This window comes from Podarcis raffonei, chromosome 2 (assembly GCF_027172205.1).
Source record: "Podarcis raffonei isolate rPodRaf1 chromosome 2, rPodRaf1.pri, whole genome shotgun sequence".
In the NCBI taxonomy this organism is placed as follows: domain Eukaryota; kingdom Metazoa; phylum Chordata; class Lepidosauria; order Squamata; family Lacertidae; genus Podarcis; species Podarcis raffonei.
In genome coordinates, this window is record NC_070603.1 from 6,137,460 (window position 1) to 6,163,612 (window position 26,153).

Consider the following 26,153-nt stretch of genomic DNA (forward strand, 5'->3'; position numbering starts at 1 on the left):
CATATTTCCTTATTTCCTCCAATAACTTAGATACTGTACACTTGTCAATTGTTCTTCTACAGAAAACACCACATCACCTGCAAAGGCTTTTATCTTATAATTCTGTTGGCCCTTCCATATTCCCTTTATGTCCAAATTATTTCTTACCCTCCTCACCACCGCCTCTAGGGCTGATATAGATTGAAGCAGTGATGGGGGTATCCTTGCCTTGTCCCCTTCTATATCTTACACCCCCCCCGTAATGGCATTATTTACAATCGGGTTTGCAGTTTGATCTGTATAAATTGCCTTAATTCCTTTTATGAATATGACTCCTCATTCCATTTTTTTCTAATAACTTAATCATAAATGACCTAAATCAAAAAGAAATTCAAAATCGACTGATCTAAGGTTCTGCACTTTGGCAGGAAGTGTTAGAATCAGACCTAGCTGTCTAGAGTTTCCAGCTAAAGAGCAGTCTAGCACAGAAGGCACCTGCTAGAGGACAGGCCACAGGAGTGGGCTCTTGCTGGTGGTCTTCCTGGAGACATCTGCTGGGCCTTGGCTCTGGGTGAAAGATCCTTTTCCAGCTATGTCATATCCAGCCCAAAGGAAAGAGAAACATTGCCAGCTGTTAAAGGGCTGCTCTGCCTCGTCTTCTTAGGACAGCCCTGGCCTTCCTGGAGAGGGAGGAGACCCCTAGGAGGGTCCTCCAAGCATCAAGGTGTCCTAGAAGAGGAGCAAAACATGAGGAAGGGGGTGGAGTCTTCCTTGGAGCCAGAGAGACCCCCAGGAAGGGGGAAAAGGCTGATGGCGTTGGGCAGCGAGAGAGATGGGAAATGGAGCCAGGCAGAGGTGTAGTGGTTTGAGGGCTGGATTAGGAGGACCTGAGAGAGCAGGGTTCGAATCTCCACTCAGCCATGAAGCTCCCTGGTGGACCTTGGGCCAGCCTAGCCTACTTTGCAGGGCTGCTGTGAAAATAATCTTTCAAATAATCTCTTCAAAATCTTTCACTTTCACCTGATGTTCTACCTCGGTTAACAGCTCTCTATATGTCACCCTATTACTTCTCATATTTAATTTTTTCAATGATATCACTTCAGGTTACAGACTCTGCTAACCCAGAAATAGTGCTTCGGGTTAAGAACTTTGCTTCAGGACGAGAACAGAAATTGTGCGGTGGCAGCAGGAGGCCCCATTAGCTAAAGTGGTACCTCAGGTTAAGAACAGTTTCAGGTTAAGTACAGACCTCCAGAACGAATTAAGTTCTTAATCCTAGGTACCACAGTACAGAGAAAAAAGTAGTCTGGGGCAGTAGGGAGAACGTGTGTGTGTTTTACTAAAAAAACAACACACCCCTAATAATCCAGTAGGATATAGCTGAAAATGCGAGCACATGAATACAATATTCCGTCCAAGTTGGTGTGCTGCTTTCCCAACTCGCAGTCCTTGGGTGATAAATTAGCAGTGCAAGAAAAGTACAAACATCAGAAGTGGAACAGTTACTTTTTGTACTGAGAACACAATTCCCAGTGTCATTTTAGATTTATGGTACCCTGCGACTCTTGTTTTCACCGCAAGAACAGCCACATCCGTGGAATTTGTTTTCTTGAAGCCGAAGGACCATAGCTCAGTGGCAGAACATCTGGCCTGCCTGCAGTTCCTGGGGTCTCCAGAATAAAGCTGGGAAACCTGCCAGTGAAAATTAGGCAATACAGAGCTAGGTGGATTTATGGTCTGACTCAATGTAAGGCATCATCCTATGTTTGTATGTCAAGGACAGCTGTTGTTGCCTGCATGTTCTTTGTGGGCTTTCACAGTTTCTTATAGCCCTTGAAAAAAACCAATACTAAATGCTTCGGAATGAAACTTCAGCTGCTGCTTTTGCCACCTGTGGCAATATGCATGGATGAAAGATGTCACAGCACCAAAAAGGGTGAATTCTTACCACGTAAAAGGTGAATAATGCTGAGCTTGATTTCTGGCAAGGCTTATACTTCAAGAGCTGAAAAATAGATGGGAGAATTCTGCAATTGCATAGTTTTGTGTGCAACCACAATTTTAATCCCAACAACCCCCCATGTGTTTTGTAAAGATTTCTGGATGCTGATTGTTAATTAAAACAATACATTTTTTTTTTTAAAGTACAACTTAATAAATGAACGGGAAACATACTGACAGCACCAAGAAGGGGGAAATTGTTTAAAACTACTATAAAGGCTGTAATGACAGAGCCTAGGACTTGCAGATCAGAAGGTCGGCGGTTCGAATCCCCATGACGGGGTGAGCTCCCATTGCTCGGTCCCTGCTCTTACCAACCTAGCAGTTCGAAAGCACGTCAAAGTGCAAGCAGATAAATAGGTACCGCTCCGGCGGGAAGGTAAACGGTGTTTCCATGCACTGCTCTGGTTCGCCAGAAGTGGCTTAGTCATGCTGGCCACATGACCTGGAAGCTGTATGCCGGCTCCCTTGGCCAATAAAGCGAGATGAGCACCGCAACCCCAGAGTCGGTCACGACTGGACCTAATGGTCCCTTTACCTTTGAAAGACAAAAGAATAACAGAGCTCATCACACCTGCAGACCGTGCTGCTGTTCCACTTCTACCAAAAAAAGTGAGATTTGCTGCAGCCTGAGAAAAGAAACAGCCATGGGGAATGGAGGACAACTCTGATGGATGCTGCTGCTGTGTATATACCCTATAAAAAGGAAAGAGCAATCCAAACTCTTGGCCCCAGGCTGGGTGTGTGTGCGTGTGTTGGTTGGAGCTATCCTTCCACCCAGTCCTGCTGGCCTCTGCTTGTGGAGGAATGCTAGTGTCCCTCCCATCAGCATTTCCGCACAAACGTGCAGGTAGAAGTGCTGCTGGCAAAAAGCCCTGATGTGGGGCATTCTTTGGGCCTAGTTGCTGCCTCAACTTCAGGCTGCTTGTCCCCCCCTTCTGTGCTGACTTGGCAGGGCTGCACATGAGGTGGTGGCTGTTATGTACTGAAGTTCTCACCCTGGGCCAGCAGGGGGATACTGTAGTTATGCAAATGAAGGATCGAAAGTGACGTTCAGTGATTGGATAGTTTTAGAAAGTTGCTACAGTAACGTTGTACAGGAGCTCTATATAAGCAGGCTGACTGAGCCCTTCAGTTCTGTTCTGGCCTCTGAATAAACAAGAGCTGTTTGAAGAATCGCTGTGTCGTCTGATATGTTCACCCACAACTTAACAGTGGCCTTGCCACTCCATTCAGTACTGTTGGGCAGCAGCCAGGGTTGGGACTGAACCCCAAGTGAGGCAATTCCACACTAACCACCTGGTGTGGAAGCCCCCTGAGCACTTCCAGGCTGTTGCTGTTTTGTGGGTAGAATTCAGTCTCATACCAGAAAATTCAGGCAACATAATTAGAGTGGATCTGATACTCTTGTGCCATTAACCTGCTTATGCCCACCCACCCCACTCCAAGTAAATTTTTTTTTGTGGTAAGGAACATGGTAGGAAAATATGCTAGGAAGTATGGGGATAAGAGGGATGCAGGTGGCGCTGTGGTCTAAACCACTGAGCCCCTTGGGCTTGCCAATCAAAAGGTTGGTGGTTCGAATCCCCATGACGGGATGAGCTCCGGTTGCTCGGTCCCAGCTCCTGCCAACCTAGCAGTTTGAAAGCACCCCAAAAAGTGCAAGTAGATTAATAGGTAAACGGCGTTTCCATGCGCTGCTCTGGTGTCGGTGTTCTGTTGCGCCAGAGGCGGCTTAGTCATGCTGGCCACATGACCCGGAAAAACTGTCTGCTCCCTCAGCCTGTAAAGCGAGATGAGCGCCGCAACCCCAGAGTTGTTCGCAACTGGACTTAACTGTCATGGGTCCCTTTACCTTTACGTGATAAGAATTGCTTGACAAAGATCCACAGCACACATTTAAAGCACATGGCACCCTCCAAAGGATCTAGGGCACTGTGTTAAGGGGGCTGAGAATTGTGACTCCATGTGGGGGGAACTAGTCATGTGTTAAATATGCTTTTAATGTACGGTGTGGCTCTCCATGCAGACCAATCAGAACTGATGCTCAATAAGAAGCCAATGTCCTCTAACCTCTGCACAAACTTTCTTCAAACAAATCAGGGTGATTGCTCAATGGGCAGGACATCTGGACGCAAACCCTTGTGTCTATGCAACCATTTGAGGAAACGCATGTAAACTGGAAGAGAGTAGGTTCTCTCCTCCTTTCAGACCGTATGCAAGCTCACAACTTTTGTGGCTCTTTTGTAAAATTTATTTATGACAATGTAAAGATTTTAGGACAACGGAGCTTTAAATATAAAGAAGACAAAAAGGACAACATGAACAAATTCCTTCTAAGATGATAAAAATAAAACAGTCTTAAAATTTAGCCTGTACAGAATTAAAAGAGAGATAACAACAGGAAAGTGGGGAAGGCACTGCTGGTTACAGCATAGATGTTGCATACATTAATGTACACAGCCTATAAAATACACGGAGCGAAGCTGGTCAGCCTGCTTTTTGGGTACTACAGAGGTGGGCAATGCACACATGGCTATTATGCACACTTCCTGTAACCCTCTCCTGACTTCCCCGCGATACTTTGTCACAAAAATTCATTTTGGAGCACCGTTAAGGCCTTATGCTGCTTTATTATAATACCTGCAACTCAGAGACTGATTTAGGCTGCAAACCTAATGTCACTTACCTGGGAGCAAGAACCACTGAATTCAATAGGGCATACTTCCAAGTAGACATGGCTAGGCTTATGCTGTGTTTCAGTGGGTGTGGCCAAAAGTTTGTATAGCTCTGGCAGAATCTCTGTGTTGCATCAACTTAGCTTTTGTTTTCTTTTTGCTGCTCATAGAAATCAGCAGAGTCTTTGGTAGCAGGAGGGGGCAGAAAAAGAAAAGACTTGGAGGCAGATTAGGCTGTTGGGCTGAGAATTAAGCACTGCTGCCTTAACACATGACCTGCAGGTGGCATTTAGCTTGGTGGCTCACAAGCAGAGCAGGTTTGTTCTAGTGCCTCTCTTGGGGACAAAATGCAAACTCTTGAGAATGAAAAGCTGCCCAGATATTTACGGAAAATACCTAGCTTACATTCATTAACTCAGGACCGTTAATCTAAGAGGCATCCTACTCAAAAGGAAATGCATACTGAACTTTTTGCATTAAAAAAATGGGGCAGGGGACAAAACCAACAAGAACTATACTGGAAAATAGAGGATGATAAGGTAATCAGGGCTGCTTAGCACATTGCCTGTTGCCTCTTTTGCCATAAACGTGCCACAATGTTTTCTGAGTCCTGCACATCTGATTCTTGGTAACCAAATTGAGCCATGTTCCCTCTCCTTCGAAGCACCATCCGGAATTTCCTGTTATTTGCAGTTTATCTCAAGGAGAAACAATACCACACCATTTTTCTGTGCTAGTATGTGATTTAAACTCTTCTTTTATCTGCTACCAGTGAAAGAAACATCATGTTGAGTAGGCTCCCACCTTATGCAGAATTTCAACACTACTGCTGAATGTTTACATTTTAATCATGTGGGTGGTTTACATCAGGTCCTTTAGCCACATGGGCTCTGTAGTCTGCTGCTGGCACCTACAAGACTGCGAGCTCCTAATTCTATTCTAATCACCAGCCCTTGGACAGGGGGGATTATCGTTACTTTGCTCTGCTTCTGTAAATGAAAGTGGTTGGCTGCTGCAAGAATCTAACAAGGCAGCTAAAAATACGTCCCACTGCAGATGAATACAGCTGTCTGGCTGCATGAAGGGGTCCTCATTACTGCACATCGAATGTCAAAAAAACTTCAGAAATCCAGTTGCATATCTAAAAAGAGAAAATATACCGGTAAGGCATAGTTTGAAGGTATTATCTAACATGTTCTGTAACAAATTAATAACAATAGCTATTATTCTGCCCTTCACCCTAAGGCTCCAGGGCAGGTTGAAAAATTAGAATACAATATTAAAAATAGTTTAAAACAACTTACAAAAGGCATGTCCAATTTATTTATTTTTAAAGTTACAGAACTCTAGGTGGCTGCAGGAAAAAGCCACCAAGTTGAGGAACATATCATTGATCACCCACCCCACCCCCGAAAGTGGAGTATCTGCAGAATGAACATCCACACCAGGGTGTCTTTGCACAACGGTTCCAGAGTTTTGAATATTGCTGGATTTTTTGCAGCAAGTTTAAAAAAAGAACAGGGATGATGGACATAAACTGGAAAACTGACACAATGATGGCATTGTTTCTGGGGCTTTTTTGAGGATCAGTATAAATAGTACGGGCAACACTATAGAAGGCATGTCTGGAGGGGCCCTTAAACAAAGCAAACAAAACAGCATTGTTACCCAAAATAGCCCGGTGTCGAGTTCCCTGCTCTGTAGCATGTAATACAATGTTCCCTGCCATCTGGACATCACTATGCTGTGTTTCCCTGACCTCCACTAGAAGCAGCCAGATACATAAAACAGAGAAGCCCAGTGTAACGACACCAGTGGAAGTTGTACCATGTTAGGGGGGTGGTAATGAGAAATCTGGGACGCGGGTGGCGCTGTGGGTTAAACCACAGAGCCTAGGACTTGCCGATCAGAAGGTCGGCGGTTCGAATCCCTGTGACGGGGTGAGCTCTCGTTGCTCGGTCCCTGCTCCTGCCAACCTAGCAGTTCAAAAGCACATCAAAGTGCAAGTAGATAAATAGGTACCGCTCTGGCGGGAAGGTAAACGGCGTTTCTGTGCCCTGCTCTGGTTCGCCAGAAGCGGCTTAGTCATGCTGGCCACATGACCTGGAAGCTGTACGCCGGCTCCCTCAGCCAATAAAGCGAGATGAACGCCACAACCCCAGAGTCGGTCACAACTGGACCTAATGGTCAGGGGTCCCTTTACCTTTTTAATGAGAAAGCTAGGGCAGCTGTTTTGGGTGGCAGACCCCACATTTCTTATCTGTGGTTCTGCCTTCAGCCTAAGGCTGTGTACATGCCATGTGTACATACCCTCCAAAAGAATCCTGGCTCTGTAGTTTGTTAAGGGTGCTGGGAATTGTAGCTCTGTAAGGGGCAATCTACAGGTCCCAGGATTCCTGGTGTGTGTGTGTGTATGCACTTTAAATGTATGGTGTGTACATAGCCTCTGTCACAGCACAAAATAAGCCAAACTCCAAAATCAAGCCATACAAGAATAACCAAAGCAAATTTCAAAGTGAAGGATGCAATAGAGCTGCGGCACATATCTTCTGTAAAGCAAGGGTGTTCTGAAAAAAACAAACAACCTTCTAAAGCGTGTTTATAGGTCCCCAGTAAAACTGACTGCATACAGGGGTAACAAACTGGTGTTTGCCCGCTGGTTTGAAAATGTCTGTACCGGGGAGAGAGAAAGGGTTAACATATAGACCAATAGGAAAGCCGGAGGCGGAGCCTACCTGTTTATAAAAGGGCTTAGCCCAAGGTTTGGGAGTGGGTTGTTGGTTGGTTTTAGTGGGTTGGTTGGGAAAGGCAGTTGGAAAAGCAGTTGGCAGGAAGTTGGAAACAGAGAGACAGTTAGTGCAGTGGGTTCTTGTGTGAGGGGAGGTAGAAGAGATAAAGACAGGATAAAATAAGACTAAGAAGGTAAAGAGCAACAACATTTGGAATGCAGCTAAAATTTGTTTGTGTCTGCAATAAACTACACTCTTCTTTGTTAACTTGAGAACCTGACTGAGACTAAGTGATTTACCGGGGAGGACCTGGTTGGTGGCAGCAGATTAGTGGTGTACGGGTCAATAGTCCGTGAGACGACTGGGGGCTCCGTACAAACGCCACACAAACATTTGGGGAAAGCACAGGGAGCACAAGCCAACCCTCTCATTCTGACTCAAGCCCTTACCGCTAGCCTTGAGACGTTCCTTTTTGTGAGATTTTTCCATTTCCTCCAGGAACTGCTCAAAGACTTTCACATATGGAGCCAGGCTGGTTTTCTTGTAATCTATAAACAGAAGACATACAACAAAGTATGTTGTCAAGCTGTTCACTTTCCATGCTAAACTAAATAATCCAAACACACAGCTGGGGAAGCTGTGGCCCTCCAGATATTATTGGATTCCGACTCCCCTGAGCCCTAGGTTGGCACTGCCAATGCTCAGGGATTATAGGAGAAGTAGTCCAACCACCACAGGAGGGTCTCAGGTTCCCTATGCCCTTTTACAACAGAAAAACAGTAGGAGTATGTGGCTGCATACACAGCATCCTTCTAAAGCACACACACTGAATAATCCTGCAAACTGTTGTTTACCCTGCAGGGAGCTAGAATTCCTAGCACCCTTAGCAAAGTACAGTCCCCAGAATCGGTTGCTGAGGTGCATGCGTGTGTTTTAAATGTGTGCCTGTATCTCATCTGCCCCTGAAGGTAAGGGACACAGATCAGCTTTCTCCACTAGATGGAGATGTTTTAATACACTTCCCCCAGCCTGCTCTGAGCCAGCTGGGAGAAAAGAAGACTCAAATCTGCAGAGCTCTGGAAGGTACAGCAAGGCAGGGTGAGATTTGTTCCCATTTTCCCCTGCCACCCTCCATGTGCTCTGATCAGTGTTAAAAAGTCAGTCTCCTAATCTCACGTTCTAGCCCAGGGGTCGTCAAGCTTTTTGAGGGGTGGGCCAGTTCACCGCATCACAAACCTCCCGGTGGGCTGGAGTGCGTGTGCGCACGCACATATGGCAGAGAGGGCTTCTCTCTCCCCCAGCCCGTCCCGTCCCGTCCCTCTGCCTACCTAGGGTGCTGCCAAGAGGCAGCGGCTAATGGTGGCAATGGAGGAAGAATGAGCAGCTGAAAGGGCTGCTTTTGGGCTGCTCGTTCCTCCTCCGTCGCCGCCACCGACAGTGGAACGGGAGGCGGCGGCGGAATAAGCTGCAGTGGCAAACAGCTTGCTCCAACAAGGGGCTGCTGAAAATGCACTCGCCCAGCCCAGCCCCCTTCCTCCTCTTGGCCATGTGCAGCCGCCGCTCGCCCATTGGCCGGGGCCTCAAAACTTTGCAGGCGATTGGCCAGCGATTTGCTGCACAAGAAGGAGGGATAGAGGAGGGAGGAGGTTCTGCCATGGTGAGGAAGAGGGGAGAAAAGGTTGGCAAAAAAAATGGCGCCCGTGCCGCAAAAAAACCCACCACGGAATCCAACCGCCGATCCATGGAACTGCCCATGGGCCGGTTTCAGGAGGCTCATGGGCTGGATTCGGCTTATGGGCCTTAGGTTGCCGACCTCTGTTCTGGTCAGCAAACTAAGGGCCGTGGGCTGGATAAGGCCCAATTGCCTTCTGGATCCAGCCCACGGACGGGAATCACTGCATGGATCGCCAGCATGCGTGTTCTTTCCCTTGCCCTCAGACAGTGGCAATGGTGGCGCCTCCTCCCTCCCTCCTCCCGGCTTCTCCCCACCCGACCTAGAGGAGGAAGGGGGTTGGGCTTTGTTGGTGCCAGCAGCGCTCGAGTGGCCGCCATTTTAAGCAGCCCCTCTCTGGCGTCCCTCCACCGCCGCCAGCCCCTGCCACTCGCAAGACACAGGTAAGCAGCCACTGGAGCTCTTGCATCATCCCCCCCCCAATAAAGTCCGCCCCCCCAAGGTCTGAGGGACAGTGGACCGGCCCCCTGCCGGAAAAGTTTGCTGACGCCTGTTCTAGCCAAACAGGCTATAAATACGCACGTGTCAGGGTTTGGCCCTGAATGCGTGTGACATGTAACTCTGAGGCCAAGCCCGTTACAGGCCTATGTAAGAACTCAATGACTGCTGTGTATCTTTTGTTCCTTTTGGATAACATACACTACATTTGTGCAACAGGACTCCCCCCGTTCCCAAATTTACTCTGAAGCACTGGGGGAACCCCTAAAACAGATTTAGGGGTTGTGCAGGGGGAGGAGAGGGGGAGAACATTCCACATGCAAGCAGAAATCTTTGTGCTTACGGAATGATTGCCAAGGCGCTACATTGGATTCCACTCATTAATTATTATTTCTTTATGGGTGAGATTCAACCAATGGGTCCCATCAATTTGTGTGATGGGTCCCCCCCCCCCAACTCCTCCTTGGTGGCTGAGTGGGTGGTGGTTTGACAGAACTCTGGAACATTGCATGTGGGGAGAGAGAGATTGTCCTTTCTGGCAAGTGAAAATATTGGATCCTGCCTTTTCTCCCAAGTCCAAGGCAGCAAACAGAAAAATGTTAAGCCAACACGGTATAAAAAAACATACAGCACAGTTGTACCTCAGAAGTGGAACGGAATCCGTTTGACTTCCAAAACATTTGGAAAACAAGGCGCGGCTTCCGATTGGCTGCAAGAAGCTCCTGCAGCCAATCGGAAGCCGTGCTGAACGTTCGGGATCCAAAGAATGTTCACAAACCGGAATACTCACTTCCGGGTTTGTGGCATTCGGGAGCCAAAACGTTTGACCTGCAAGGCGTTCGTCAACCAGGGTACGACTGTACTTAAAACATTTTTTAAAACAATTAAAAAAACCATACTAAAACTTCTAAAAATTGCCATATTGTTGTGATTATACAGTGGAACCTCGTTTTTTGAGCGTCTTGGAAGCCAAATATTTCAGAACCCGAACGCTGAAAACCCAGAAGTAACGTGTATAAGACTAGGTCCCCCCCCAATAATGTCAAAAATTAGGGGGCATTTTATACACGGATAGTGCCGAGGGTGGACTGGCGATTGGTTGCTGCCCAAAAATAGGGGGCATCTTATACATGGGGGTCTTATAGATGGGAAAATATGGTAATTGCTTCTGATTTCAAACACACCTTGGAAGTCGAACGGCTTCTGCGGCATGTTTTTCCATTTTCAACACTGAAATTGCTGACAGCCCTTTGCGCCTCGGTTGTCGAACGTTTCAGAAGTCTTCCGGAACAGATTATGTTCGACAACCAAGGTTCCACTGTATACGTTTTAATATTGCCTTATTACAATCTCATGTTTGAAAGTGGGTGAAGATTTCACAAGGTCTTATGCTGCCTTCTACGAACCTCTGCTTCGCCGAGAGTTTTCGGGCTCCCCGTCATTTTCTTTTGCATCCCCCTCATCATTGCTAACTGTGTCCAGCTCATGACAGAGGCGGCTAAAAGAAAACAGAAACATCAGAAATCCCACAAAACCTGGTAAAAAGGTAAAGATAAAGGGGCCCCTGACAGTTAAGTCCAGTCGCGAACGACTCTGGGGTTTTGGCGCTCATCTCGCTTTACTAGCCAAGGGAGCCGACGTTTGTCCTCAGACAGTTTTTCCGGGTCACATGGCCAGCATGACTAAGCCGCTTCTGGCGAAACCAGAGCAGCGCACGGAAACGCCGTTTACCTTCCCCACTAAATTATTACTGGCTGACAACATTAGCTTCGTATACTGGACACACCAGTTACAATAATAATAGTGACAATAATAACTACTACTACTAATAGTGGTAGTAGTAGTTTCTGGGGCAGCAGAACACAGGTGTTGAAAACTAAACAGAGCAGGCACCAGGCAGGCCTCCCTAGGGAGAGCCCAAGGACCACACCTGTCTCAGCTCCCAACCAGGCTGATGTGGGGTGATGTGTGCTGATATAATGTTTTGTGTGTGTGTGTTTTTAAAAAATTAAAGCTTTGGATTTGGAAGTTACATTTTTGCAATGAAGAATGCTATGATTCAGAAGCTCATGCTAAGCCCTGATCTTTCATTTTAGGATTTTCAAAATATTGCTGCGATTCCCTTAAAGGTAAAGGGACCCCTGACCATTAGGTCTAGTCGTGGCCGACTCTGGGGTTGCGGCGCTCATCTCGCTTTATTGGCCGAGGGAGCCGGCATACAGCTTCCGGGTCATGTGGCCAGCATGACTAAGCCGCTTCTGGAGAACCAGAGCAGCGCACGGAAACGCTGTTTACCTTCCCGCCAGAGCGGTACCTATTTATCTACTTGCACTGAACTGCTAGGTTGGCAGGAGCTAGTACTGAGCATCCCCTTGTGGGGATTTGAACTGCCGACCTTCTGATCAGCAAGCTCTAGGCTCTGTGGTTTAACCCACAGCGCCACTCTTCTAGGAACATTCTCTCTTCAAATCCACCTTCTGTATTACAGGGTGGAACTCTTTCAACAGCTTGGTCCTATGTAGTTTAACACTCCTAAACCCACTGATGCATATGATCAGGCAACGTTGGGGAGTCCTCTGTATGTTGCTGGACTACATCTCCCATCATCCCTGACTATCAGCTGGCTGGGGTTGATGGGAGTCCAACAACACCTTGTAGTCCACAGGTTCCCCAGCTCTGGGCTATGCCAAAACTGAGGCAGAATAAAGTCGTAACCTGCCCTGGGACCTTATTAATAAATCTCATCTATTACATTTTTTGGAAAGTTGTTTGTTCACTATGCATTTTGACACTTCATACAATATCGTAAACAAATCCTGCATAATGGTTCTACAGATCAAGCAGCAGGAGCAGGTTTTCCTTTATGTTTGGACATAATTGGTTACCATTTTGAAGCAAGGTGGCGGACTGAACCTTTCAAAACTTCAGTGATTGCAATTACTGATTTCAAAACTGCACCATTTATTTATTTTTTGTTTCTTAGAATTCCCAACCAATGAAGGGCACAAGGCTGCTCGTCGATAGTAAATAAATAATGGAGAATGTTGTGTTGTGGCTGCAGAGATATGAGGGTTAAAGGAAATTAAGAGTAAGAAACAGGAGTTTCCTCCCCTCGGTTAAAAAAAGCTACGGGAACAGTGATGCCTCTGTTAACCCAAGATGCTGTAATCCTCCTAGTCCAGTGACCTAAGGGTCTAACCACATGAAGAGCAGCTGATATGGTGTCTTCGAGACGAATAGAGAATGAAGATGACGGACTATGCAGAACTTGATAGACGGACTGGAAGGATCCGAAATCGACGAGACCAGAGATTTATAGAAGATTGGGGAAAGTTGACAGAATATATGCATAAATTAAGTGATAATCAAATAACGTTTGTAAGCTTTAATGAAGCTCTGTAATAAGAAATGTTAGAATATGAGTAAAACTAAGAATTAATTTATAAAAATAATTGAAGAAAGGCTTTAGAAATGTGTAAGAAATTAAGAAGGGAAGGAGTATCAGGCAAGTTGAGGGAAGTCAAAAAGAGAATGGATATAAAAAAGATGTATGATTTGTATAAATTTTGTATTGGAAAAATTGAATAAAAATAATTTATTAAAAAAGAAGAAGATATGGTGTCTTCCAGATGCTGTTAGACTGCAATGGCCATCATTCCTAACTGCTGGCCAAGATGGCTGGGGCTGATGGGAGTTGTAGTCCAACAGCATGTGGAAGCCACCACAGTGGCTATCCCCAGACTACGCAGTGAAGGTAACACAGACTGCTGCAGCTGCTCTGTGCTCCAAGAGACAAATGGCAGTGTGTGTTGCACTTCAACTTTCCATGTGCCCAAAGCTGGATCATTCATACCTTATAGTGGGAACAGCAAATGGATCAAATTCATCCAGTTTCTTCAGGTCGATTGGAACTGAAATACGTCCTAAAGGAGGGCAATGAGCAAGTTAGAAGGGGCCTTTCTGGGTGCCTGCATAGATATAACTCTACATGCTTTGGTGGGGAAACAACAATACTGCTACTACCACTGATCAAGATGGTTTTATCTCACCCTTCCTCCACAGCTCAGAGCGCTCTAGGTGGCCCTCTTTGATTTCACCCCCAGAACCTTGCAAAGTAGTTTAGGCAGAGAGACAAGCGAGTGGCCCAAGGACACTGGCAAGAGTGAAGCTGGCACACCTAAGGGGATATGTGAACTCCCAGATCCAAGACCAAAGGCCCTATCCAACTCCCTATTAGATCCCCATCTTGACTAAAGGAAGGTATGTTGAAGCAACCAACCTGTTTTGGGGTGAACGCTGAAGGGGCTCTTCAACAAGTGGTTGATTCCTTTGCTGACATTCATATCTAGCCGTGGAAAACAGTACTGAAGCATGATCTCAGACTCAGTGTGCGCCATTTTCTTGAGTGTGCTCTGGGAAGGAAGAGGAAGATTGGGAAGGGTTCAAACTTGGGAGGATCTTTTGTAGGCATCTGTATTTCACCCCTCTATTAGAAGGAGGCTACGCTGTGGGTTAAACCAGAGAGCCTAGGACTTGCCGATCAGAAGGTCGGCGGGTCGAATCCCCGCGACGGGGTCAGCTCCTGTTGCTCGGTCTCAGCTCCTGTCCACCTAGCAGTTTGAAAGCATGTCAAAGTGCAAGTAGATAAATAGGTACCGCTCCGGCGGGAAGGTAAACGGCGTTTCCGTGCGTTGCTCTGGTTCGCCAGAAGCGGCTTAGTCCTGCTGTCCACATGACCCGGAAGCTGTACGCCGGCTCCCTCGGCCAATAAAGCGAGATGAGTGCCGCAACCCCAGAGTCAGCCATGACTGGACCTAATGGTCAGGGGTCCCTTTACCTTACAGTCGCAGAGGAAGGGTTGTGCCACCACAGCACCTAAGAGCACACTCTGCGACTGCAACGCTGAACAGTTTTATATTGGGGGCAGGGGTGGAATCAGCAGAAGGGGTTAGTGAGAAGTGCTTTTATCAAGACAGGGGGTTCAAACACTGCCCATCCCAACAATCCCATTGCTTTAGAATTCAGCTGTCAATCCCACTTCTTGGTCAAGAAATAAAAGCTCGCCAGCTTCTCATGTTGCTTTGTTCCCCATCACCCAGTGCTGGCAGCCTAGGGACTCACCCAAAAGATTCTTATGATGCAAATGCCCCCTCCCCCGCTACCTCAAATACTTACACTGTGTCTTTCCAATGCTTTTGTCAAAAGCTCCCAGCGCTTGACTGAATCGTGCTTTTTAGTGAATTCCTGAAGCAGTTCTTTTCGAACTGGTGGCCAAATTGTTAAGGAGTTTCAAATCTGGTCCGAGGCCTGCTGGTGCCTGGGGCAGAGGAGCCCTGCTGGGTCAGACCAAAGGCCCATCGAGTCCAGCATCCTGTTTGCATAATGGCCAACCGGACGCCTATGGAAAGCCGACAAGCAGGATACGAACACAACAGGATTCTCCCACCCAAGTTCCCCAGCAGCTGGTATTTAGAGGGATGCTGCTTCTGCATCAGTAAAATTTGGGGCATCACACGGCAGGACAGCGTCTCAAGCAAAGATATGCTCTCCCAACCTCACATTCCAAGCATACTTGTACAGTCATACCTCGGGTTACGAACGCTGCGGGTTGAGGACCGCGCCAAACCCGGAAGTACCGGAATGAGTTATTTCCGGGTGTCGGCGCTCACGCAGAAGCGCAAAATAACATCACACACATGCGGAGAAGTGCCGAATCGCATCACGCGTGTGTGCAGACGTGGTGCTTCAGGCTGCGGGTTGCAAACGTGCCTCCTGCACGGATCATGTTTGCAACCCGAGGTATGACTGTACTCCTGTCTCAGCGACGTTTACACTGGCTCAGTCGTGTACACAGAACGGGAGATAGCAGGAACCCCAAGAACGTGCACTACGGGGAGCTGGCTTCAGGCACCAGGCCTGATGGCAGACCAACTCTGTGTTACAAAGATTGAAGCAAACATGCCCTGAATGCTGGTAACATTGCCCCTGCCATATGGCACTCTCTTGCAGATTATTGCAATGCTAGGAAACAGACAGGTTGTGCATCCCTAGCAGTGACCGCAGGAGGAATGACTGCTGGGAGGAGCGCAGAGAGAAGCAACGCCATGCTGCATCTGCAGCAGCACAACCAGATGCCTTCATCTGCCCCGGTTGCAACAAAACATGTCTCTCCCATATCTTTCTCCAATGCCATAGCAAGCACTGTAACCTTCCAAGTTTGAATTCACCCCCAAAGGCAAATGGATGCCAACAACAACAGCAGCCGCTGCCTCCGATACGGGATAAATCTACTTACTGACTCCTGCATCAACACAAGTGCCAGTAAACAGACCCAGGGGTATCTGGATTTTGTCCCCATGGCATTGACTATTTATTGCAGGGAAGGAGAAGCTGTGGCCCTCCTAAAGTTAATGGAATATAGCCCCTATCATCCTTGGCCGTATACCATGTTGGATGGGAGTTGCAGCCCAACATCTGGAGGGCCACAGGTTCCTCATCCCTGATTTTATGGGCATGTCACTAGTAAGATGTGCAGCACTCTCTGGCACGCCCCATGGGCTCTTGAAAGGATATTCTCTGGGACCAAAGCCAACACTTTTTCATAGCTCTCTTTACTTCCAAGAATGTCCTGCTCGACAAGTGCATACTCTCTGAAGTAACGCTTCACCACATTTAGAGATTCGCTGCAACAGAAGAGGGGAAAACATCAGAGTCAGAGGGTTAACTTTGGTGGAGAGGCAGGTGAATGGGCACAAGGAAGGTTACCGAGGGCATGGGCTGAAAGCACCGCAAGTGAACTATGTCGCCAGTCATCAGGAAGCACAACATTCCTGCTATGTATATAAAGCTCAATAATCCTCCTACACATACAAAGTTAGGGACGCGGGTGGCGCTGTGGGTTAAACCACAGAGCCTAGGACTTGCCGATCAGAAGGTCGGCGGTTCAAATCCCCGCGACGGGGTGAGCTCCCGTTGCTCGGTCCCTTCTCCTGCCAACCTAGCAGTTCGAAAGCACGAAGTGCAAGTAGATAAATAGGTACTGCTCCGGTGGGAAGGTAAACGGCGTTTCCGTGCGCTGCTCTGGTTCGCCAGAAGTGGCTTAATCATGCTGGCCACATGACCCGGAAGCTGTACGCCGGCTCCCTCGGCCAGTAAAGCGAGATGAGCGCCGCAACCCCAGAGTCGGCCACAACTGGACCTAATGGTCAGGAGTCCCTTTACCTTTATACAAAGTTAGTTATCTTTTATAAGGTGCTTTGGAGTAGGTGGGTGGCCTTTGCCCTGAAAGGTGCAATATGTTTACACACTCACACGCCCACCCACACCTAGGATTTTGGGAAAGAGGGAATTTCAGCAGGAACAGCCTGCCACACAGAGGTGATAAAAGCCTCAATGGCATTTCATTTGCTCTTGCCTAGGTCTGGGGAAATCTGTACAGCAGGACCTCCGGCTGTGCGCGGGATCCATTCCGGAGCTCCGGTCGGATCCCAAGGAATTCGCAACCGGAGGTGCCTGTTCTGCGCATGTGCGCAGCAGGGTAGAGGGCTTCTGCGCATGTGGCAAAACCCGGAAAAATACTTCTGGGTTTGCCGCGTTTGCATCCTGAAGGATACGCAACCAGAGGTGTGCGCATCCAGAGGTACCACTGTATTGTTGAAGAAGGGAGCTGCAACATAGTATGGCATCATTTTGTAGCATTGCCACACCCAACCCTGGTAGAAAAGCACAAATATTGCTAGAAGGGAAAAGAGAAGATTGCACAAATGGGATGCATGCCAATGGGCATGTATTCCAGCACTTGCCTGCAGGAGGGGAAATGTAGATATGGTCTCGGAATTAGTAATGTGGTAATGTCTCTGTGCACATTAGGATAATGTGAGTTGAGTGGTTAATGTGCATAACAGCTGGCCATTGTGCACATCCACATGGGGAATGTGCACATAATCTGTCTATGAAAAGGGAATTCTGCACATTCTCCAGTCATTATGCATAGTCTTCAATGGGCCTTTCCTCCACTTCACATCTGAATATTTACCCTTGGAGCTGCATTAACCACAGCCTACCCTAGTTTTGGGTCTAAACCACAGAGCCTAGGGCTTGCCAATCAGAAGGTCAGCGGTTCGAATCCCCACAACGGGGTGAGCTCCCGTTGCTCGGTCCCTGCTCCTGCCAACCTAGTAGTTTGAAAGCACGTCAAAGTGCAAGTAGATGAATAGGTAGCGCTCCGGCGGGAAGGTAAATGGCATTTCCGTGCGCTGCTCTGGTTCACCAGAAGCGGCTTAGTCATGCTGGCCACATGACCCAGAAGCTGTCTGCGGACAAACGTCGGCTCCCTCAGCCAGTAAAGTCAGATGAGCGCCGCAACCCCAGAGTCGTCTGCGACTGGACTTAATGGTCAGGGGTCCCTTTACCTTTTACCCTAGTTTTAGGGTTTTAGGAGCAGCCCAAAAGCTTTCCCATGGCTCAAGGCTCTTATTATATAGAAGGCTTTTCTCAGCCCCCTGGTTCATGGTTAAGTGTGAAACAGAATGCCACTGAAGAAAGCCGCCCACAAGCCTCATCAATAGTTGCACCTATAGCTTCTACACACCCTTCTCCACCAGAAAGCCACAATGCAGTCCATACCTCCTTATTCCATAGTGATTCTCAGCACAGCTTAAAACAACACTTAAAGCTTAACATTTGCTGAATAACCTATTCAGGATGTGCAACCTCTCTATGCTAGAAATGCCATAAATTCCCTGGCTGTTGCCTGAACTGACCTGATGAAAGGGTGGATGTTGTCCGGAAGAGTCACCTTCTTGATGGTCTCTTCGCCACCCTGTGAAATATGGAGGTTTAGTTTAGGTTGGTTTCTTTAAGCATCTTTCAGTCTATCTAATGTTTATTGGATGGATTTCCCCTCTAAATTGATTTTTTATTTTATTGTTATTTACGCTTTATACCGTATTTTATGCTGGTTTTTTTGTAGCATCAATTAAGTGTTTTAAATTTGTTGTTAGCCACCCTGAGCCCCGTTTCCTGAACCGGGAAGGGCGGGGTATAAATAAAAAATTATTATTTCCAAGTCAGTTTACAAACAAGAAAACATTTAAATACAAAATAAAGAAAGAAAACTAGAAGCTCAAAACAAGATTAAAAATGAGTCGAAAATGCACCAGAAAATAAAAAATATGCAAAATGAGCTCTGGTTAATACCCCTCCACTGAGAGCTAGAAACGTCATGCTTTATGGGCTTCCCAGAGGCATCTGGTTGGCCAATGTGAGAACAGTGCTCAAGTAGATGAGCCTGTGGCCTGATCCAGCAGGATTCTCTGTTAATACACTTAAAGATTGCTTCTGGTCATGACACTGTGCTCTGCCTTTCCTTGTCCTAGGGGCATGTCCCGACGTGACAGGCCAGTGTTGTAGCTTAACTGGGCCACTGATTCTCTGCCCTCCAGTGTCACATAATCATAGAATTGTAGAGTTGGAAAGCACCCGAGGGTCATCTAGTCCAACCCCCTGCAATGCAGAAATTAAGTTCCACCTCCTTCTGTCCTAAAGATACCACACCTTCACAAGGGAGAGATATTCCACTGCTGCAGAACGGAGACTTGAAGACCACTTCCTGACCGATTCGTCACACACCCAGCAATGAACGCCTCTCCGTCCCGAGTACACCCAGAGGCGGTGCTTGATGCCAAAGTCCTCTGGAGGTGCAGAAGAGCAGAGTAGAAAGCACAAAAGGTAACAGCTTTGACAAGAATGCAATTATAAAACCTTAGTGCTGCGAGTGCTCATAGCGTTCTGCATGCATCATCTAAGGAATTCTTACAACAGTCCCGTAAGGTAGGCTGCCATTATTATTCTATTGCAGCTTTGACAAGAATGCATGAATAAAACCTTAGTGCTGCAAGTGCACTAAGCTTAATTTGCCCCCCATCTGTTTAGGCCGGAAGTTCCTTGGGACAAGGACCCACCTTCTTTTGCTTACACTTCCCAAAAGGCTCCACAAAAGCCAATGGTACTGGATAAATCATAGAAGGGGAAGAAATGGAGGCAGTGAGAAATTTTACTTTCTTGGGCTCCATGATCACTGCAGATGGTGACAGCAGCCACGAAATTAAAAGATGCCTGCTCCTTGGGAGAAGGGCGATGGCAAACCTAGACAGCATCTTAAAAAGCAGAGACATCACCTTGCCAACAAAGGTCCGTATAGTTAAAGCCATGGTTTTCCCAGTAGTGCTGTATGGAAGTGAGAGCTGGACCATAAAGAAGGCTGATCGCCAAAGAATTGATGCTTTTGAATTATGGTGCTGGAGGAGACTCTTGAGAGTCCCATGGACTGCAAGAAGATCAAACCTATCCATTCTGAAGGAAATCAGCCCTGAGTGCTCACTGGAAGGACAGATCCTGAAGCTGAGGCTCCAATACTTTGGTCACCTCATGAGAAGAGAAGACTCCCTGGAAAAGACCCTAATGTTGAGAAAGATGGAGGGCACAAGGAGAAGGGGGCGACAGAGGACGAGATGGTTGGACAGTGTTCTCGAAGCTACCAGCATGAGTTTGACCAAACTGCGGGAGGCTGTGGAAGACAGGAGTGCCTGGCGTGCTCTGGTCCATGGGGTCACGAAGAGTCGGACACGACTAAACGACTAAACAACAACAACAACAACTAGATAAATCATACATTATGAAAATATGGTACACACTGCTGGTAGGCGCTTAAACTTGGACTTGGGCGAGTCTCCGAAAGAAAGGTGGACAAAATGGTCAGTCTGGCAACAGTTGCTACATGGCCATTGGCCACTTACCCATGAGTGCCCGGTCTATGATGCGGATGGCAATGGTCATTAGAGTCCAGCACTTGGGGCAGATCTCTGCAGAGCTGAAAGAAGAGTCGTTAAAAAATGAAGCCCTGATTAGTTTAAAAATATAACCCACGACTCCCAGCTTTCAAGGAAGCTTACAAAACCATATAAAAACCACAACAACCCAGTTCAGACAATTGTTCTAGACTCTGTGGTTTATGGAACAGTGGAAAAATGTTGGGGCTGAGCACTCATCCTCTCCTCTGTTGGCTTAAGTGCCAAGACCCTGGACCGCATTAATCCAGAGTTTTATGTTATGTCCAAACTAGGAAGCTCTAAGTTAACGTCCCTTAACAAACAAGGAAGTAAGTCAGGGTGTGATCTGCTAAATGCTCTTCAGCCCAAAGTGGGCAGTGTATTTTTTAACACACACACACCCCAAAGGCACTGAACAAGCAAATCCAAGAGGCGAGAGCCAGTATGGTGTAGTGGTTAAGAGCAGTAGTCTCGTAATCTGGGGAACCGGGTTCGTGTCTCCGCTCCTCCACATGCAGCTGCTGGGTGACCTTGGGCCAGTCACACTTCTTTGAAGTCTCTCAGCCCCACTCACCCCACAGAGTGTTTGTTGTGGGGGAGGAAGGGAAAGGAGAATGTTAGCCGCTTTGAGACTCCTTAAAGGGAGTGAAAGGCGGGATATCAAATCCAAACTCTTCTTCTTATTCTACGGCTTCAGGATTCAGTGGGAAGAGGCTTATATGTAATGAGTGGCAATTTCACTGAACATGAGAAGTCATTTGACACTGCATCCACACGGTGTTCTTGCGCACATTCTGAAGTTTCAGAATGGAAAAGGGATTTTCTTTTAATGAAATAATTTATACGATTTCGTGTTGCATCCAACACTTAGATCTAGCATGCTTATTATTATTAGGCGTGTGGGACAAAACAAAGGGTGGCTTCCATTATCCTGCCCACCTGCAATCTTGCATGCTGTGTCAGAAGACAGAGCACTTGGTTGAGTCAGGCTCAGCATGGCATATATTCTTCCAAGCTCCCAGAAGAGTGCTATTCAGAGTTCTTCAAGCTGCAGGCCTATTCAGACTTACCTGGCAGTAAGTCCCGTTGAACACAGTGGGACTTACTTCCAGGAAAACATGCACAGGATTGCACTGTCAAGGCTCCTCCAGATGACCTAGCAAGTCATTTGTTCAACCCCCCACTTCTGAATGAATTTCCCTGTCACTTTGCAAACTGCAAAAAGCCTGGTTCTTTTTTAAAGTGGATTTGTTGTGCCAGGGTGACAGGGCCCTTTAATCCTCTTCTACTGTACAGACCTAAAGTTCTGGTATCCACTTGTGTGGGAATCCTTCCCACAAAATACTGAGAGTCTAGACTCCCATTTAATGTGCTGTCAAGGTTCAGGGAATGCCCACACATGGAAATAAAGTACAAAAACAGACAATAAGCTTAAAGTAAAAACGAAACAAGTTTCTAGTCCATAACTGTTACAACAACGCTGGAAGCATAGACGTGGGCAGCATCTTGTGAAGTTCAGAGCAGAACTCAAGAGTGATCAGTCAATGGAGAGCGAATGCTCTACCCACCTTCCCAAACATATACAATTATCATCCTCACCAACAAATTGGCTTCTTGTCCCCAAATCACTATCCCAGAAGGGTAACAAAAATACCTGCAGCATCTTCTAACATCATCGTAATCTGTCATGTCTATATCAAATACGAGCTCTTTCTCCTGGGCCTGGAAGGCACCTAGGTGTACCATGTTGTGCTGGATGGGCTGCAGGAAAGCGAAAGGGAACAGAAATAACTTAGAAATGATAGCTGCTTGCCGTAATTTAGAATTTTATTTCCCTGCCTTGTGACAGTTAACTAATTGGGGTTTTTTTTTCAACGGTTCCGGTAAAATTATGTTTTATCATATTTGTACGGTCAAAGGGCCAAGTCTTTTTTTAAGCCAGTTAAATGGTGGACTCTAGGGCAGGCAGTTTTGAAAACTTTTTCTAAATCATTTTTATAACAGGACTGAGGAACCTGTGACCCTCCAACTGTTGCTGGACTCCAGCTCCCATCAGCCGCAGCCAGCAATGCTACTGGCCAGGGTGATGATGGGAGTTGTAGTGCAGAAACACCTGGAGATTCCTCGGCCTGGCTTTATAGCACTGAAGTGCATACCTTGTGCGAATACACGGCCCCAATGTCAATTTTGTAAGGGCACATTTTCTGGATCTCTTTTTCCAATTCCAAGGGTGTGTTGAAAGACTGGTACCGCACGTAGATGTCATCACGGAGCGTGAATGAAAACTCCCTTCGCTGAAAGTAATTCTTTGACACTGCAAAAGGAAGATCACATGCTAGTTACATTGCGCAGCACAGTTTCTGCTTTGAATCTCAGCTCTTCCACGAAGCTGGCAAGGCGGTCTTAGGCAAGATGCTGTTCTCCAAGCCCCAGTTCTCCTTTTGCAATATGGTGGAATAAGACAGCACACTGAACACTCTAAATGTGATATATAAACTCTAAGCGTGATTATATTTTAGTCAGCCAGGTTGGCAATAATTCAGGAAAGTCCGTACAAGAAGTCCATACAACCCTAAAAATTCTGTGGCCAGCAAAATGTTGGGTCCTCCTTAACTGTCCTCTGTTAGCTGGGCTCGTCCTCTGTCCAAAAGTGTCTGCTATTTGCAGAGCCTTCCAGTACAATTCCACTTTAAAAATAACAATAAGAAGAGAAAGCAGAGGCCTTGAAGTTGTCCATTATTCGGTCACAGATCATTCAGTCACAGTCTTCAGTGTATTGTATTGCACTAATCATATTTGCATTTATGCCAAATACATGAGCACGTGTAAATTTTATGCATGTCTGTGCTCTCTTTTTTACCACACAGGTGGCCACGCTAGCCAATGCCAGACGGGGCACGAAGGTGGCAGTGTTCCCTTGTATAGTGCTTCCAAACACAGAATCATGGAACTGTACAGTTGGAAGGGATCCTGGGTGCCATCTAGTCCAACCCCAATGCAGGAAGATGCAGGTGGCCTGTATGGGGATCAAACCTGCGACTTTGGTGCTATCAGCACCACCCTCTAACCAGCTGAGCCGGGGAGCTTCTGTTTAGAAGAGAGGTGAACTAGCCCCGTTGTATATCGGGGGGGGGGGGCTGTGTGGAGAGAGTCTCTTCCTTTAAATTCCTGGGAGTTTACCTTAGTGAAGACCTCACTTGGAAAAGCAATATAACTCAGGTGGTTAGGAAGGCCCAACAGAGACTCCATTTTCTCAGGGTCTTGCGAAAGAACAATGTTAAACAACAATTGATGACCTCCTTGTACACAATAGAAAATGTCCTCTCCTATTGTATCACAGTGTGGGACGTTAGCTTGACAGCCACGGACAGAAAGTCTTTACAGAGGGTGGTGAACACAGCTCATGGTATCATGGGCTGTCCCTTGAGTCCGCTAGATAACATCGCAAGGGATCGTTGCCTTAGGAGAGCGAGAAAAATTCTCAGGGATGATTCACACCCCGGCCAGCAAGGAGATATAAAAGTATAATTAGTTTTACTAACAGGCTTACAAACAGTTTCTATCCGTGGGCTGTTAAGCTGCTGAACAGAAAATAATATAGTGCAACTGACTTTAGGGGTTGGTGAATTGTGCAACAAGCACACAGAGTGCAATGAGATTGAGTGTTTGTGGGGGGGGAGGGAGGCTCGATTAATTTCATTGTACACAGGTTGTACATTGACAATAAAGGTATTATTATTATTATTTCGGTTCAGCGTAGTTGATAGTTCCTCTTCCACAAACCCGCAGAACCTTTTCTTTTGGAAACCTATTGCTCCTGCATCTTGCAGTTGTGCGTTCCTCAATTAATTCCTCAGTTAATTACAAACTGCGGGAAGAAGCCTGCCCTGAGTCTGCAGGCAGCGACTCATTTCCCTTAGCTACCCCATTTTCTTTGAACCGGGCGCCTCCTCCCGTTCCAGTGCCCACCATGAAGGGCGAGACCAGGTGCGTTTCTTCGCCTTCTGCATATGCTCAGAGGCACCCGTGTTGCAAGACTGTGGGGGCTGAGCGCCGCCCCGGAGCACTTACGCGCCTCGACCACCTTCCCCCCAGTTGGGGGGCTTCCCTTCCGCTCCCTCCGCAGCTCCAGGGTCCCAGGAGCGCGCCTCTTCCCCCCCCCGCCCGCTCCTGGCTCACCGTCGCCGTAGCGCAGCCACCGCCCGTAAAGGCCGAAGGGGAAGACGCGGCGGTAGTACAGCGGCAAAAGGTCGGGCAGGGAGCCGGGTTCGAAATCTGCCATGTCCAAAGAGCAAGCGGAGCGCGCGCGCGGGAGAAGCCAGGCTCCGCCTCCCGCGTCTCGAAGAACCAATCAGAGCAGCGCCCGCCATTTATGCGCCGCGCTCGGGATTGTGGGAGTTGTAGTTTCGGCGAGAAAAAGCGGCCTCTGAGGGCCTCTAGCGGCCCTTTACGAAAATGTCGTTTAGTCGTGTCCGACTCTGGAGAGGTTGGATCCTCTTGCAGCCCATGGGACTCTCAAGAGTCTCCTTTGTTGTTTAGTCGTTTAGTCGTGTCCGCCTCTTGGTGACCCCCTGGACCAGAGCAGGCCAGGCACTCCTGTCTTCCACTGCCTCCCGCAGTTTGGTCAAACTCATGTTAGTAGCTTCAGGAACACTATTCTTTTTTTTTTTTAAAATAAATGTTTATTAAGGTTTTACAAATCAAAAAGTTCAACATTTCACATAGATCATTCCATTAAATAAAGCCCACAGAAAAAACAGAAAACAAAAATATATAGCAAAAAAGAAAAATAGAAAAAAGAAAAATCCACCTTTTAAAATTATAAAATTCCATGTCCCTCTGTCCTGACCTCCTCACATCTCCCTTTTTTGTGTTCCTCTTTATTCCAATCTAATTCAGCAAGTTCAAACCCTTATTCAAACCATACTTACAATTATATTTTTCTAATTATTATGTCCCAAGTTTTCGTTGTCTTAGCCCATTCCTCATCTTATAAAGACATAATTTTATTCTGTTCATAACCCCCTTCTCCTTTTTTTTAAAATTCTTCTTTTCATTCACATTTAACCAAATCCCACATGCCCTGTTACCTTCACTTCCCACATCATGTTAACACTCAGACATTTTGCAATGTTTTTGTAAATAGTCCTTAAACTTTTTCCAGTCCTGTTCCATCGGTTCTTCTCCCTGGTCCCGGATTCTGCCAGTCATTTCAGCCATCTCCATGTAGTCAATCACTTGCATCTGCCATTCTTCCACGGTGGGTAGATCTTGTGTCTTCCAATACTTGGCGAGAAGTATTCTTGCTGCTGTTGTTGCATACATAAAAAATGTTCTGTCTTTCTTTGGCACCCGTTGGCCAACTATGCCCAAAAGGAAGGCCTCTGGTTTCTTAGGAAAGGTAAATTTAAATACCTTCTTCAGTTCATTATATATCATTTCCCAGTAAGCCTTAACCTTTGGGCATGTCCACCAAAGGTGAAAGAATGTTCCCTCAGCTTCTTTACATTTCCAGCACTTGTTGTCAGGCAGGTGATAAATTTTTGCAAGCTTAACTGGGGTCATGTACCACCTGTAAATCATTTTCATAATATTCTCTCTTAAGGCATTACATGCCATGAATTTCATACTGGTGGTCCACAACTGCTCCCAGTCAGCAAACATAATGTTATGACCTATGTCCTGCGCCCATTTAATCATCGCTGATTTAACCGTTTCATCCTGAGTGTTCCATTTTAACAGCAAGTTATACATCTTTGACAAAATC

General features: G+C 46.8%; 1 protein-coding gene across 1 annotated transcript; it reads right to left on the reverse strand.

Annotated features, from left to right (window-relative positions):
- Window positions 1-5,397: 5,397 nt before the first annotated feature.
- Window positions 5,398-24,716, reverse strand: PRIM1 (DNA primase subunit 1). The gene is made up of 13 exons (XM_053371861.1): window positions 24,566-24,716; window positions 22,543-22,700; window positions 22,041-22,147; window positions 20,354-20,427; window positions 19,113-19,249; window positions 18,320-18,378; window positions 16,131-16,240; window positions 14,733-14,824; window positions 13,837-13,969; window positions 13,411-13,480; window positions 10,964-11,055; window positions 7,837-7,935; window positions 5,398-5,799 (listed from the first exon to the last, which is right to left on the reverse strand). The coding sequence occupies exons 1-13, from the start codon at window positions 24,666-24,668 to the stop codon at window positions 5,780-5,782; spliced, it is 1,254 nt and encodes a 417-aa protein (XP_053227836.1). The 5' UTR covers window positions 24,669-24,716; the 3' UTR covers window positions 5,398-5,779.
- Between the last annotated feature and the right edge of the window lie 1,437 nt (window positions 24,717-26,153).